Source organism: Pocillopora damicornis, chromosome 10, assembly GCF_964200805.1.
Source record: "Pocillopora damicornis chromosome 10, jaPocDami1.2, whole genome shotgun sequence".
NCBI lineage: Eukaryota > Metazoa > Cnidaria > Anthozoa > Scleractinia > Pocilloporidae > Pocillopora > Pocillopora damicornis.
Window position 1 is genome coordinate 11,085,888 of NC_142679.1, and position 16,772 is coordinate 11,102,659.

General features: G+C 37.3%; 1 protein-coding gene across 1 annotated transcript; it reads right to left on the minus strand.

The window, feature by feature from the left end:
• Positions 1 to 438: 438 nt before the first annotated feature.
• Positions 439 to 16,763, minus strand: LOC113680346 (TATA element modulatory factor). Its single transcript, XM_027197371.2, has 24 exons — positions 16,470 to 16,763; positions 13,840 to 15,228; positions 13,179 to 13,276; positions 12,648 to 12,751; positions 11,901 to 12,018; positions 11,602 to 11,657; positions 10,838 to 10,914; positions 10,170 to 10,266; positions 9,671 to 9,756; positions 9,450 to 9,511; positions 8,145 to 8,209; positions 7,560 to 7,611; positions 7,071 to 7,175; positions 6,064 to 6,156; positions 5,391 to 5,445; positions 5,155 to 5,256; positions 4,458 to 4,650; positions 4,233 to 4,302; positions 4,041 to 4,124; positions 3,592 to 3,666; positions 3,147 to 3,311; positions 2,396 to 2,521; positions 2,103 to 2,213; positions 439 to 1,643 (listed from the first exon to the last, which is right to left on the minus strand). Exons 1-24 carry the CDS (start codon positions 16,597 to 16,599, stop codon positions 1,614 to 1,616), a joined length of 3,543 nt encoding a protein of 1,180 aa, XP_027053172.2. The 5' UTR covers positions 16,600 to 16,763; the 3' UTR covers positions 439 to 1,613.
• Between the last annotated feature and the right edge of the window lie 9 nt (positions 16,764 to 16,772).

Sequence of the window (16,772 nt, forward strand, 5' to 3'; positions counted from 1 at the left end):
TCGGTTTCATTAGTCAACAATAAGTAGTCAGGAAAAGCGGGAAGAAAAGGAGTTGGAGTAAGGTGGAAGTCACTGTTATTAGTCCTTTCGATAGCAACCTCTTCAAAGGCTTATGTTGTGCATTTTCATGATTATTGTTAAAATAGTTCTTAAACTATGAAGGGAACCTCAACCAACCAATCGCTCTGACGAAGGGCTAACGCTCGAAACGTCAGCTTTTTTACCCTTTACGGTGGCTAATTTACGTTTTCAACCCAGTTGTTAAAACTAAATTACCTGCAACCAAGAATACCGACAACGATAAGAATGCTTCAATTCACAACTTACAATTTTTAAAATCTCCCTTGGAATAGATTACGAATGGTGGCGTAAGATTCTTGATTTTATGGTGGTGTAGAGAAGAAGAGAGAAAAGAATAAAAGGGTTCACAACTACTCATTTGTTACAGTTATCAGTGTTTATTCTACAAAATGGGCCCTCCACATCTTGCTGTTAAATATATATTTAATTATTCCCAGCGAAATGTTGTACACTTCCCCCCAATACACTGCCTTCAAACTCTAATAAAATTCATCAGTGCATGCAGTACAGGTTCCTTCCCTAGTCCAGCGTATTTCCTGTTACTGGAATCAACTGGAACTACGATAATAATCGAACTGGATTTTTGGTTAACCAAAGTGTGTTATTGGCCTATAACCAACGATTTTCATGCCTGGGTGGTTTCATCTCCCCTTCCCAACCACTTCATAGCTAAAAAAGCTTTTAAAAATCCTTAAATTAACGTATATATTTTTTACTTTAAATCTTTCCCTCGACAGTATTTTCGGTTGTCAGTGATTTATTGTTCTAAAATTAGACAGACTGTGCCCGCGGAAAACTAAGGGAATTTTAAAAAGTTTTAAAAGATACACGTATGGTTTACCAAAACCCTAAGATTAATTCGCTCGTAGATAATGTTATTTCTGTTCCTATTACTATAATGCACCGATCAGCTCGAAGCCTCAACATTCCACCAGCACAACCCCCCCCCCCCCTCTTCCAGCGCAACGCACGGGTATCTGACCGTCGTCAGTACCTCGGGGGTGGGGAATTTGAACCTTGCTTTACTGGGGTGGGAAAATTGAACCTAAAGTATTCAGTCTCTCTAGCGGAATACAAGTCTTATATCTTTTAAATATGAAGGCGTTTTAAAGTGTTAAATACCGAAGTTCACTTTCGCAATCGAATAGCCCAAAACGAAAAGTCTACAAGGTCTCAGTCATAGAGCTTGGTCAATGTGTAGAAAGTTACTGTCACTGATTTAACTTTTAACAAAAAAAGGAAAGGGAGTGGAGGATTTGAACTCAATTTTGCCCCCCGGGGGAGAGGATTTGGACAAACCAATCTTCAAAAGTTCAAATGCGCAGGGGGTTGCCTGGGGGGGGGGGGGATGTTGAAGCTTCAAATTAATCGACGAATAAGAGTGGTAATTAAAACGATTAAGGCCGAATGGCCACACTATCCCAATCGTTCTCAGTCCATAATGAGTCCAAATAAACGCTCTTTAGATGTAATTTTTCGTCTTCGACAGAATGGACTTATCGCAAATAATCTTCTTCATCTCTACGCTAGTGTCATCTTGCGGCTCCCAGGAGTTCCTGAATCTGTAAATAAACAAAATTCTTGCTTAAACTCAGTGCAACACAAGGTGTGTTGTTAAAATCAGAGAAATAATTTACAAAGCATTACGACGAAAGTGACCAGCACCCTTGCTCTCTTCTCTGTAAGAGAAAAAAAAGACGTCGAATTCTTGCTACTTTCCAAGGTGGGATGGTAGTCATTCCTACATCACCCAAAAGCCTTTTGCAAGGTCAGGCAAACAATTCCCCCTGCACCCATTCATACTTATATTCCTCGACGGAAAGAGGCGAGGGAATACATTTCGCTTTCGTTGGAAAATGCAACATAATGATTTCGGGTATCACTTGAAGATTATAGAACTCGAGATTGAAATATAACTCACGAGCAAAACGATCAAAGAGTTCAACACTATACTCTCCGACAGTTCGAAGGTTGCATTTACAACAAATCACTGGAGTCTATGTTAAATTTTGCATATTTACCTGTTGTTTATACATGGATTTGACATCTTCCAAGTCCATTTTCAGTTCTTCAGCCTGCTCAGCTTTCTCACCGTACATTTGAAGCACGGCGTTGTGACGTTGTTCGAGTTCCTAGGGAAATACCAAGTATCCCGGATATCAAAATTAAAAAGCACTCTTTGAGTTCTATATATAAACTGTGTTACAAAATTATACCTTAACGGATTCCATGTGCCACTGAGCGGATCAACTGACAGTAGAGTGGATAAGATGGGAGGGGATATATTAATGTAGATTTGGTAAACCCAACCTACCTTGTATCGTGTTTGTAGATCAGCTAAAAGTCTACTATCTTCCTCCAGACTCTCCATTTTCGAAGTGAGTGTCGCTAGTTCTTCTGTGACGGCATCACGTGTTTTTTGTAGCGTAGTTATCTCTTCCTGTTACAAAAGACGTTCCCCTTGGTTAGTTAAAAAATAGATCCACATGTATAGTCCTCAGTGAAATTGCCTCGGATGTCTTACAATTACTAAAAGCTAAAATACCTCGCCAGATCTAACATGTAATTTAGCATTATCAACTGAGTTGATAACATAAATAGGCCACCGTAAAGAGTTTCAAAACTGACGTTTCCAGCGTTAGCTCGGCCCCTTCGTCAGAGCGAATCCGAGACAAAGGGCTAAAGTTCGAAACGTCAGCTTTGAAACTCTTTACAGTGGTCTATTTAAATCATCAACTCAGTTGATAATACTAAGTTACCCTGTTATACTCTCCCACCGACGCAGCACCTACCCCCTTTATTTAATTCCAACATGTCTTGTTTTACTGCGCGTGGTTCTAGATGCATAATTCCCAAGCATCGAAGTTCCTATTGACTCGGCATTGCGTTCTCAACCCTTTTTCAAATGAACTTGCTTACTTTCGACACATGACCGTTAACTACTATCAATGAAGTGAGCTAACAAAGTTTGTGAAGTTTTGTAAATGGCAAGAAATGTCTTATGCTTAGGGGCAACTTCGGGTCACCAAGTAAGAGACAATATACGGTTGCACACAAAGTGATACCTGTAAAAGTAGAATTTCGCCATCTTTTTGTTTGACCTGAGCCTGCAGTCTCTCGACCATGGCGGTGCCAGCTCCCATGATTCCCCTCGATATGCCATCAATAACACTACTGGTGCTACCCTGTCGTCCAAATGGCCTGTGAGGGGAGCTAACGGGATTTTCGTCCTAAGGAACAGAACACAACAGCATGAAGTGTATTAATTAAAAGTTAAGTTAAGATAGAACTGGTAAAGTTCTCAATAGTTTACGTTTCCTCATATGAATAAGTAATCAAAGAGGATGTTTCGCATTTACTGAAAGAGGGAGATTCACAGCTGGTTAATTTCAAGTGGATGGAGTAACAGTCCATGTACGATATGTGGAAACTCGTGACGGTGAATTGATTACACTAAACAGGAAAGACATTAGAGAAGTCTTAAATTCTTCATTTCGTAAGATTACAAACCTGCGAAGAGTCGTCTCTGGCCGTGGGAGAGGGAGGTGCTCCTGAAATACTAGATTGTCGAAGTAAATTTCTCTCCTATAAGAGAGCATCGTATAAAAAACCTTGTTTAGTTAACGGATAGAGAATCTGCGAAGATTTAAAAAATCTCCTTCACATGTGAAATACAGTAAGATGTTGACAATCAAGGTCTATCTAAGACAAATCTCCTTTTTCACTAGTTACAGACATTTCAGGGACTGTGTGCATTCTTCAAGGGGTAAAAGAGAAGTTATTTACAGGAGAAACATGTAATGAAATCATCGAAAAATCCTTAAAAATTCCTCTCAATTTTCTACACAAGACACTTTCGATAACACTGATGCGAACAGTTAGCCACATGTTAATCTAAAATGCCATGCAACTCAGGAGTTGAACATTCGATATCCAATTCGTCAAATTCAAAGGCTTACTTTCTCTTCCATGGCGTGTTGAAACTTCTTCTTTTCCGTTTCCATTTTGCCTTTCTCTACGGCGAGTTGTTGTTCAAGTAAAGCCTTGAAGAACAAGCATGACACGTGTTCAAAATGATTCGAGTGACTTATAACGAGATAAGCCCAGCATAAGTAGTACAGTAATGGTTAAAAACTGCTAGCGACTCTTACCTTCTCCAAGTTGTTATCCTCCATCATTTTTCTGTATTTAATCTCTAATGCCTCTATCTTAGCAGTTTCCCTGAACATATAAACACAAAGTTAGTATATCTACACAAAAAAGTTTACTTCAACCCTGAAAATGTGACTCTAGGTACTATACGTTTCCTGACCGCCGCCATAAGAGGAAATTACCAGATTACACTTCATTTGCAATCTTCTCAGTAGTACTTGTACCTGCTTCTCGCTTCCTCAGCAGTTTCCAGTCTCGTTCGTTCCATCTCCAATGTAGCCTCCAGTCGTGACTTGTCCTGTCGGTATGTCGCCAGCTGTGACTCCACAGCTGTCAAGCGGGAGTTCAACTCCAGTGCATGCTCTGTGGCTACGCGCTCCTTTTCCTGGGCCTCGGCTAGTTGAACCTGAGCCTCATCTGGTAGGAAAAGTAATTGTTCGAGAATAATCTGATAGACGCGGAGCCTCTTTCATGGAAACAATTATACTCAAAAATGTGTTTACAGCCTCAGTTCCAGTTCGATTTTCAGTAGAGAAATTTCAGTCGCGTGAAGAAAGTACTACAATTATGAATCAGGTTTGTTTCATTACGTTGTGTCAATGACAGATCTAGAAAAAAAAAAAATTGCAAAATCGTCTAGACTAATCCTAGGGAAAACTGGCTCCCAGCTAGGTTGTCCACGTGTTCTCATTTAGGTAGTGTATGTACGGTATTTGCCACGTATTGATGTTAGCTTTGTTCTGATTGGCTGTGTGATAGATATGACGTTGATTGCACGACACTAAACTCAATGAGCAACTGGCAATATATTTTCATATTCGAAAGCTTTGCATGGTAAGAGGCAATGTTCTATCGGTCCAACTTCTCATAAGTTAAAACTGTTATGATAAATGAAGGGTTAAAAATAAAGGGTTCACTCACTAAGCCTCTCCGTTAAATTCCTCTCCACTCTTTCCCAAGTTTGCGTGTGATTTCCATAGCTGCTCTGTAGGTTCTCAATCTGCCTTAATAGTGGTCTTGTTGCTATGGGTTGGTAAGTCGAAAGGAAGAACAAGAAGTTAGTGTCAAAATGTGCTTCATTCTGTACTTACTCCCCCCTCCAGAAGTTTTTACGCAGATGTTATGAGAAAAATTATATTCAATCACATTCAAGTTACCGTAAGTAACACTTTCAGTGAGTTCCTGGTTACGAGCTTCTGCTTCCTGTAACCTCTGTAAGAGGGGAAAAATGACTGTTTGAACCGTTTTCAACAGGAAATTTAACAAGAAATACAAATCTAAACGTGTTCAAACAATCCACCACTTCTTCCAATTCGTATTTCCTCTTCAGGATGGCGAACAATACTTACAACACCACCGTTATCGGAAAAGTGCATCCAATTCAAGAGCCTCAAAAAGGCTATCCAGTAAGTGGGGGTCCTTTTGGTTAAGATCAACACTAAAATGAAACTTTATTTTCCCATAATCCACAAATCAAAAAGTACCAAAAGTGAATGTTTTTTAATCTCGTAGAATTAACGTGACTCCACAAACTTCCATGCTTCTACCGACTGTTTTGCTTAGTTGCACTGGCAACTAAGTCACAATCGGTCAAAACCATTTTTTTTCTACATCAGTTGACAATTAGAAACAAATTTCTGCAAACATTGTACATTTCCGTTAAAACTACGTGGATTCCATGTTTTTGGCTAAAATGCAATAACACAGCTCTTTCCGGCCATCTGAAATTATTGAATTAAGATTGATAAGTCTTAGGCTCAGTGCAGACCTCTCCATAAGTCTTGAATCATACAATTTGTCGTCGTTGTTGTTATTATTCTTAAATCTAACCTGTTGTAGATCACTTATTTCTTGACGTAGATTGTCTTCCCTTCTACTGGCCTGCTGTTCAGCCCGACGCAGTCCAGTTTGAAGGTCACTGATCTAAAACAGTAACCACGCAGAAAGACAGTCGGTAAATTCATAAATAAAGGTAATTGAACTTAGAGGAGTGAAAATTGGTCTGAAATCATAATGCTTTATTTGAAATAACAAGTATCATTTCGGACCAAAACTGTACTCCCCTCAGTTCAGTTACCACTTCATTACATCCATTTTGAAATCGAAAAATTGAGTTGCTCAGATACAGGATGTTTAGTCTGTAAAAATGTTTTGTTGATCCAGTGGTGAGCAGGTTTGTAGAAAGTTGCAAATTGAAGCTGTTATTTTCCTACGATTTCATTGGTTTCTTTAATCAAGCAATTGGTTGTTGTATCCTAGTAAAGTTTCTTAAACGGCTGGGAAAAAGATGCCATTAAGAGGTAAAAAATGGTGGGATTCGTACATAAATCACACCAATGGGAGCCAATCAGATTACAAGGATCACCAGTGATTTCAAAATGGATGTAAAAAATCAATCAATCTATCAAATGGTCGGTCAGTGGACTTAGTGGGTGAGTGAATGAGTTAGTGCGTCGGTCCTTCCAATTATCCGTCCGTCCGTCAGCCAGTCAATCAGTCAGTACACCAAGATAATTTTGGTTTTATCAACTGAGTTTATAATTTAAATTGGCCACCTTAAAGAGTTTAAAAGCTGACGTTACGAGCGTTAGCCCTTCATAATTCACTCTAACGAAGAGCTAACGCTCGAAAAGTTAGCTTTGTAACTCTTTACTATGGCCAATTTACATCATCAATTTAGTTAATAAAATCAAAATTCTCTTGTTATACTCCCCCACCGACGCAGCACCACAGTTTCTTTTAAAACTTATCCTATTTACTTAATAAACCGGTCCATGGATCAATCTTTCAATCAGTAAAGAGCATCCTCCATGTACCTAACATAATGATTTGAATACCTGGAATTCTAGTGCCTCCGTTTCACTCTTAAACTGTCTTTCTTTTTTCTCCATTGCAATCCGTAGACCTTCCTTTGCAGTCATTTCAGCACTGAGAGCAGCTTCCTGAGAATGAAAATCACGAACTTTTACTGATTATTTTTAGAGAACAGTATATTTATCAGTGCAGTACTGCTAATAAGAATGTCTATTTTCTGACTCAGATCTTCATCTGGAATTCAGTGACTGTCGTTGTTGGGCAGCTGCAGCCTTCATTCGTTTCGAAACTTTCGTTTGTAAGATCACAATACACAAACTACATGACGAAAATTAGTGCACGTTACACATCATTCAATTTCCAGACAAAAACAATTGGAATGAAATATCTCGCACTTAGTTTTTCTGAAATTAACTTTCTCGTATTCTTGTGAGATTCTCATTTGAAGCGCAGAATTCCGGAAATAAAAACGTGAATTTGGAGCAAGACAGGAAGCTAAATGCGCCACTTACCTGTACTGCGCTATCTTTAGAAGCATTTTCTTTGTGTAGGTCTGCCAATTGCCTGCAGGAAAAATAATCAAAAGTTACTGGAAGCGTGTGATAATAGCTCTCTTTCCTCTTATCCATTCCACAATGAAATATTCAATAAATTGACCTGATATATTACCCTGGTTAGTTTGCATCCAAAAGATAAACGTATGCAAATATCACGAGTGCTTTTATAGTTTCCAGAATTGAATTAAGGGCTTCAAACGGTATTGTTAGTTAACTCTGAAAATCTTGGTCCGGCAAATCATGAATCTTTGAAAGTTGTGATCCAAACTTAGATTCTTTTTCTGTATTCCTTACGAATGTCAGAAAAAAAAACTTGTTACTCAGTTTCAAAGAAAGGTTTGAGATTTTCATAGATTTCAAGAATCTCTCAAACTAGCAGGTGTCAGATTTTACCAAATACTTTTAAAAAAAAGAGGAATTCTACCATAATTACATAGCCTCCCCTAAACATTGGGAGAGGAGGGAAGTGGGTTGAAATGGCAGGTTTGCACGATTGTAAAAAGAATTATCATTCGCTCCAATTGTTTTCATGGTACTAACTTGTACGCATTGTCCAGTGCAGCTTGCAAACTTCTAATCTTCTCCGCTGAATCATCTAATTCAGACTATAATGAGCAAAAGTATAGGAATTAGAGACATCACAATCATTATCATGCCCAAGGGGATTTCTATATGATAAATAGGGCCTGGGTGCTTGAAGACCCCAGACGAAACCAATGTGGGTACAGCTAGAAACTTATTATTTGAATGGTATGGTAGATGTTCTCGTTGACATGGCGCCCACTACATTTGTAGTCGGATCATATGATTTTTTTTTAGAGGAAATCTGGAAACCTATACTTACAACCGCCGTGAGTTGGTTTCATCGAAATTTATTTAATCTTTCTTTATCATTTCAAAACCACTGAAAATTATCATTATGTGCTTAATGGAAAAGGAAATAACATGCAATGACAAAAACTTAGAAAAAATAAGGGTACAGCTGAGACAGCCAAAAATTTCTCATTGATGTCAACCTCCAAAACAATTTAGTGTCCTCCTCTCTTTATGTCTAAAAACCCTCAAAAATACCTTAAAGCTCAGTATTGCACCGTACATCCTGAGCATAAAAATCACGTAATCAGGGGAATAAGTGCGCACGCATTCCGAGAACAATGTATTGTTTTTTGTCAACCAATGGATCAACTAGGTGCGATGGTCTTCAGCTGTTGAACGAGCACGGTGGCCCATATTTTTTAACAGCATTATTTTGGTGTACAATTTATCCCCTTTAAATTGGAGAAATTTAAAAATAAAATTTATCGAAGGGAAAAAAGATATAGCTAAAAGCGTCATGAAGGCCCGTTACTCGAAGATGCAAATGACCTTGAAAGCAACGACTAGAGGAACAATTTAAGTCGATGCCGTCTAAAATTGAATGATTTTTTTCCACATATTGTATATCGAATTGTTCCATACGCTCGAGACTTTCTAACTATGAAGTGTTTCTTTAAAAACACTTGCTTCCAACTACCGCAGAAATATACCATGAACCGATGAAATGACGCGCGTGATAAATGCTAGTAAAGGCATAAATGGGGTAAGTTTGGCCCCATCATATCTCTTAAACAAGCACAGTGACCTATCTTCTTAAAAGTATTCTTCGAAAGAGACATTGGTTGAGAACATTGAAGGAAGTTAAAATAGAAAATTTCGATATTTTTTTTTCCCCGAGGAATCAGCTCTAAGGCTAAAGAGATTTTACCCCAACACGCAATGATTAACTTCTCTTTCCATCTACTAGGAAGTTCCTTGCTCTGCACTATTTTGACTGTCGCATTACGTTGATTTTGCTGGAAAGCTCACCTTCAGTTTGCTAACTTGTGTGTCTTGCTTTTCAACATAGCTATTGAGTTGCGTTATGGCATCTGAAAAGCAGAATTACCTTGGTGAAATTTCTTGAACATTGCAGTTAGAAGCCTATAATTACCTTAAATGCAAAGATTGGTTCTTAATGACGGTTCAAGGTAGAGTAATGGTTAAGGCAGTCTGGAGAGGTGAAAAGTGTGACAAGAGGCAAGCAGTACCTGCTTGTTTTCTCTCTGTTTCTTCCTTGACCTTCAGGATTTCAGTCAGTCTGGTATTTTCAGCTGTCATTTCCTCCAATAATTTGCTGTAAACAAAAAATTGAGAGATGAAGTATGAGTGACAATTGGGCTCACAGAAAAGGATAGCCAAAAACAAAAAAGATTCTGGACAAAATTGTGATTTGTCCTCAGATGAAGACGTTTGGATAAACCTACTAAAAGAGGAGACTTAGCCTCCTAGGTGCTAATGCAGAAATTTGGGTAAACAGTCTTGCATCTCTTGTTGAGCAGTATTAAATTGATTGTTGATGATGATGATGATGACGGTGAAAAAAATTATATAATTGACCAAGCTTCTCTAGACTAGCACATGGAATAGCTTGGAAAAAGGTCTGTGCAGAACTGAAGGGTTACAATAGCAGTAAAGACAGCAATTCCTCAGCTTTATAAACCCCCTAGGATTGTTAAATCATTTGATTATTCAAGTACACTTGTTTACCTATTTTTCTTGATCAGTGCATCATTCTCCTTTTCCTTACTTCTCAGTTTCTTGACAATATTGTTGCTTTGAAGTTGCTGTTTAGACAATTTTTCACCTGTTGAAATTTCAGAAAAATAATCCTCCTTACTAACTAACTACAAGATGCAAACCTCAGGCTAGGGGATATTTAAACTGAATGTACACTGAAGAGATAAACAAAAAAGAACAGTGGCTACAACTAGTTAAACAACAAAAATGCAAACTTTGTTATGTCTTGGCCTGATCCATGATTCATAAGATGTCATGGTTTAAAAGTTTGTGAATCTGGGTGAATTTCTGTGAAAACCATTGCCAGAAATGTGTTCAGATTCAAATGATTTGGTTGAAACCAGAAACATGCTTTGAAATAGAGACACTCAAACATATATTGGAGAAATGGAAAATTATCATTACCATCACCATCAGGAAAGACTTGAATTGTAGTTGCTCAGATAAAAAGGCAGGGTTGGGGCTATACATGATCTGTACCTTTCAGTAAGAATTATCATGCAAAGGGTAGAACTTTTCAATTTTTTTCTTATATTTCTCCTCAATCTCATATGTGTTCTCACACTCAGTTGCCCAGTTACAAAACAATGTACTTCTTTACCTTAAATACCAGCTACATTTAAGTATGCAAAAATCACCTTCTTCTAGTAACTGAGAAATTTGATCATCTTTTTCCTTGAGTAGGGTTGTAAACTCTTCAGATTGCTGCTCATTCCTATTTCATGAAGCCAGGAAAAAGCTTTAGCAATAAGTGCATATGTTTTTGTTCAATATTTCACTTGGATTAAAGTGTTCAAATCCTGTTTAATCAGTGTTTACCTCCATTTTGGACAGTCAAAGTGACTAAACAAAGAGGGGGAAATAGTAACCAAACTGGTTTGAAAAATTTCAACCTAATGTGCCTAGAGCAAAGTTTTGTGTGAGGCTTCAAACCATTAATTACAGAATCAAGAAAAACCATGTGGCTTTGCTGCAAACAAAACCACCAGCAATCAGGCTTCTTTCAATTAAGGAAAATTTTGAACCATTTATAAGTCGGACGAGTGTTCAATTCCTGTAGTACAAAATACAGAATCAGAATTCTTCAAAAACTATGACAGACTCTCTCAAAATGTGCTACAACATTCCATAATTATCATCATGAAACCATGAATAATATAAAAGTGGCTCAGAAAACTTCAAACAGACTATTCAGAACCAAGAAAATTTTACAATAAAATCTAATTGAAATTTACAGTTTTACTTGTAAACAAAAAAACATTTTTCAATATTTTATAGATCATTGTCTACACCAAGTCAGCCGTTACCTAACAGAGATGTCAGGGCTCTCCCCACCCTAATATTAATCCCTGTGTTATCAGTATTTACAATAGAAAAAAAAAAGGTTTAGAGTTTAACTGACTTTGAGGACAAAGAATTTTCAGTCTCTTCTAAAAGTGCCCTTAACTGATCCCGTTCCTGATAATAAATGAAAGAAAACACATTGAACCATTAGCTACTAACATGAGATACATTACAGTACCCAAGTTCAGTACAAACATGAATGCACCATTACAAGCAATTTATTATGATAGAACAAGATTGGAAATGAAACAAAATGAATTACTCTCTACAAGGATTGTAGAATAAGAAAAATTCCATGTTCAATGAAGGAACATCAATGTGAAGTAAAAAGTTCTAAAGATTGAGCAGTCATCATACCTTTGCCGCAGCTTGAAATTTCTTCTCTGTGGCAGCAACTCGAACAGTGAACTCTTTTCTCACTTCCTCAATTTCCTCATCCTCTTCCCTAAATGCATCTTCAGCTTGTTTCAGCTGACTGAGGGTAAGAAATAAGTTGCATTATATTTTTTTCATACATGCTACAACATACCCTACCATATGCAAACTTGACATTACATCAAAGGAATAACTTCTACCTAATAAGTTAGAGTGTTCTCATGATCTGTTTTCTGAATAATGTATGGATATTATTCACTTCTAGGAGTTATTGGGTTAATGGAATTTTCATCCAGGAAGACTTTCCTTGACATCATAGTGTCTTCTGTTTCCAGTTTTATCCTTCCGAGGAACTTTGCCATTTAGTCCTGGGTCCAAGAGGAGAAGATCTTGATATCTCAGTAAGTGTCAGATTTTAGTATTTACCACCTATCATATAGATGGCATCTACCATAAATTTGCCATTAGGTAAAGCCAAGTTCTCACTTGACACACAACTTATGCAAGAAATATGCACTACCCCAAACCTTTGGCTTCAGAGAATGGCAAAAAACAAGTCAAAACCTGAAATGATAGTTTGCATTTATTTGTGTATAATTGCTTGCAAATATTTTGCTTGTGCTTATGCTAGTCCTTCATTCCTAGGTATCCTCAACATTCCAACAATCTTTTTCTTAATTCTGAGTCTCATCCCTGAAAAGTACTCTATACAATGATAGTATAGCAAACCTCCTCAGTACAGCACATGTTTCTTGAAGGTCAATATTTTCTTTGCTAACTTCAACCAGCTTATTCTCACGTACTTCAATCACATGCTTGAGGCTACAAATTTCCTGTAAACAGGGTAAAAAAAGATTCCACAAATATCCAGGACTGGGGATTATTAAAATATTATCCTTCTTTATAGAGGAATTACCCTAATTTAATCAAAGCCATCTTGCTGGGAAGCAGATGAAGGTTATTACTAATAATTAAGATAGAATTCTAACAATAAAGTACTGTACCCTTTAACTCCCATGATGTGTTTGTCAATTCTCTCCTTAGACTGATACACAATCCCACATAAATTAGTCACAAGAATGTGGTGCTAGATCAAGATAACAACTCCTTCCTGATAAGTTTAAGTATTCTCATTACTTGTTTGCTGGATAATGTTTAGATATAATGGGGAGAAGTTACATGTTTGTCACTAATGGGAGTTAAAGGGTTAACTAAAATAAATAATTATATAAACAAAGTTTGGATTTGCAGTTTACTCACATTTTGCAGCTCTTCTATTTTCCTCTTTGTGTCTTCTGTGCTTTCAGTAGAATTAGGATCATCTCCCATCACATACATCTTCTCTTGCCATTTTTCATCTGGAATTAAAAAATAACAGCAAAAGAATAGTTTCATGGTGTCAGATTGGCCCAAAGCCACATTCACATAACCATAACCAGTAAGTAACTAAATATAGCCTGTCTCTCCTATAATTATCAAAATTAATGATTAGTTGTATGAGCAAAGAGGAATTTTGATCACTTGGAAAATTAACATTTGGCTACTGTAGGTCAACAATAACAAGTTTAAATCCTCACTGGTGCTAATCATCATCAAGGAATAACAAAAAGACCTAATGCTCTCTTTCTCCTGAGTTCATATAAATAAGTTTACAGTAGGTAAAAATGACTAAGGAAGATGCCCTTGGACAGCTGGTTAAATAATGAACATCCTCATCTACTGTACACCTACCATGTACTTTTAATCTACAGAGAGCCCTAAAATTAGTTACTCATAATTTGCAGTTCAAAGGTACCTCTGATGTACTAATTACTGCTGTCTCTTGGGCAACAACAATCTGTGATGACAAAGGCAGCAAGAAAGATACCACTGACATTTCCAAAACACTCTGCTCACTAATCAATGTGTACTTTTCACTTACCATCATTTGTTCTTGGCTGTTTTGATGACAACATATCAACCACCTTTCCTGTTTCAGGATGTATGCAAGTATGTTCTTGAACTTCCTGTTGTGATTTGTCCTCCAACAATCTTTTATCTTGAACAACAGATGCAGCTTCTGCAAAAAATTCTACTACATTTTCTGACAATGTGTTGCTTTCTTTGCTCTGCGGAATTGGAGATTCTGGATTACATGAATACGCTTGTAGGTCTCCCTCGTCATTTGAAGCTTCTTCATGTTCATCAGTAGGTTCCATTTCAGGTTTCATTGCTGTACCTAGTGATGTGAATTTCTGCTCCTTAGCATAGTGTTTTGGTGTTGAACTAGCCACAGGTTTAACACTTTCTTGTAGATTTTGTACAACTTCCTCGTGTTTAATTTCTTCCACAACATTGTTTCCTGTTGAATTTTTAAGCAATGACTGAGAAATGTCAGAGCTATCCACATCAGGAGCTTTTTCACCAGTTTCAACTGAGATAGTAAAACCATCTGTCTTTTCAGAGCAGTCCAGTTCATTCTCATTTGCATCAGGTGAATCTGTATTATTTTGAAGTGGAATAGACTGCACAGCTTCTGTACTAAGGTGTTCATTCACAGACTCTGATTTATCATCAGGTGTTTTGTCATGTTCAATCAATGCATCTTGCTCAACATTTTCAATATTGTTCTTGCACACATTATTTTCAGTGCTAAGTACTTCTTTATTCTCTTTTCTACTCTTATTGGTAGATGAACGTTTTGATTGCTGTGATTTCAATTTGCTCCCTCTTAGAGCAGGCATAACAGGTGACTTGTGTGTATTCAACTCTTCCTTTCCAGGACTTTCTGTAAGTTCCTTAGCCTCTTGAAAATCGACAGCCATAGCGCTACTTTTATCCGGTTCAGAAATGTCCCACCCAACATTTGCCAAATCTTCCCTCACAGGTAATGAAGTCTGGGGTGCTTGGGATTGCTCACTTGATCTTGTACTAGTGTCAGTCACACTGTTCTTCTTACTCTGATGTTTTAATGCTCTTGGCAAATTGTCTTCATCTTTCAATATTTTAGCATCCTCACTGTCCTGTCTGTCAACACTGTTTTTCATTTTTCCACCACTTATTCGGGAACCAAGTTTCTGTCCACTAGCTCTACGATTTGATGTTTTGGATTCTGTTGCAGCTGAGGAAAAGGAATCGCCAAGGAAGGATGACCAAAATGAATTCCCATCACTTTCACCATCCTTTGAATTGTCCACATCTGAAGATGTTTTCCCTGCTGATTTTGAGGCAGAATGCCCAGATAAAGCAGAAGATGATTTTTTATGTGTTAAATTATCCTTTGAAGACATGCCTGAGGATAATGATGGGGAAGACTTCGGTGCACTTGAGGCTGAATTGAAACAATGAAAACAATGTATATTAGAGTAATTGAACAAATTCTCTTTCTTACTACTTAAATTGCAACATAACTTATAAACAAGAAAGACTTTACAGCTGCACCTCCCAACTAAAATCTGTTTCCTGATTAAAGGAGAATGTATTGTGTACTGTGGGTCAAAACGAACTAACTCCTATGGGAAATAGCAGATTCACAGGAGTGTGTGTCAGCTTGCATTGAGAAAAAGAAATGCAGGTTGCAAATTTCCAAACAAGTGCTGAAAGAGAAATTCAACAGGACAAGACCTCAAAATCTACTGATTAAGAGAAGGTGTACTCATGATTTTTCACTAAAATTTTCTCGAGAACTTGATTTTTCAATTTAAATCAAGATTTATATTATTTTGCAATTGAGCCATAAAGTAATACTCACATATGATGCCTTATTTTTAATTGAGAGGTAAAACAAAATTTGCAATTATGGGTTCCAGAGGATTCAGGTAGTTTTTTCCCCTGACCCTTAATGTTGCCCTAAGTGCTCATTTGAGGTCTCAGGGAACAAAATACAATGTTTCCTCTGAGGGTTTATCATTACTCACTCAGATTTACAGTTGATTTGCCACCATAACAAACTCTCACTCTGACTTTTTTGTTATATGTAGCCTGTCATGTGAAACTCACATTAAATGAGAGCTAAGATGTAGTAGTACATTGCAAAATGCTAAAGTTTTATTCCACTTAATGATTAACGTTCCATAATCGAGAGGCTACACATAACTTCTGTGTTCCTTTCCCTTTTCACAATGTACTAATACATCTTAGCTTCCATTTAATGTAAGTTACATTCAACAAGCTACACATAACGAAAAAGTGAAATCGCCACCGGCGGCGATTTGACTTTCAGTGATGGCAACTTTTGTGGTGGCGAATTTGTTGTAGTAGCGAATTGACCGGTAATTAATGCACTAATATCACCCTTTTCTACCTCAAGTAAACAAGTTTTCACTTCGGTAGTGCCAAATTAAATTGTAGGAAAATGAAACAATGCCCTCGGTGACAGGTTTAAGACTGAACACAATATAAATTGCCGTTATCGACAGAATGTGATAATATATCTCAAAATGATCATCATGCAGGTTCTTAACCTTTCACTCCCCTAGTCTAGGATAGCATTGGGCCCAAGCTTCAACGCTCCAACAACAGTATACAAAGTATATGCAAACTTATCAAATAAATAACTAAGGATAAAATTACCCGAAGATTTTGAAGCGGCACTGTTTGTTTCATCTTGTTCGATATCCAAAACCCTGTCGATGGATTTTTGTGCTTGAGATAAAGCTGTTTTAGCGAAAGATGAAAACCCCGAAGTATCAAACCAGCTCATGGCAATAATATGGAGTTTTTTATAGCATGTACATCTTGCCTAAGGGATACTTTAAAAAATTTCCAGGGAAACAGAAAAAGATCTGGAAAAAAACGCTATCCACGTATGTATGCGACCGCCATGTTGTTTACCATTGACATCATCACGAAGGTGTAATACTGGGGCTGAATGTG

Excerpts from the sequence above, each read along its gene's own strand:
- LOC113680346 (XM_027197371.2), bottom strand. The coding sequence starts at position 16,599 with ATGAGCTGGTTTGATACTTCGGGGTTTTCATCTTTCGCTAAAACAGCT. Across the intron at positions 7,176-7,559 it reads CTAAAGATAGCGCAGTACAG|GAAGCTGCTCTCAGTGCTGA; the intron begins GTAAGTGGCGCA and ends TTTCATTCTCAG. Across the intron at positions 5,257-5,390 it reads CACTGAAAGTGTTACTTACG|CAACAAGACCACTATTAAGG; the intron begins GTAACTTGAATG and ends ACCAACCCATAG.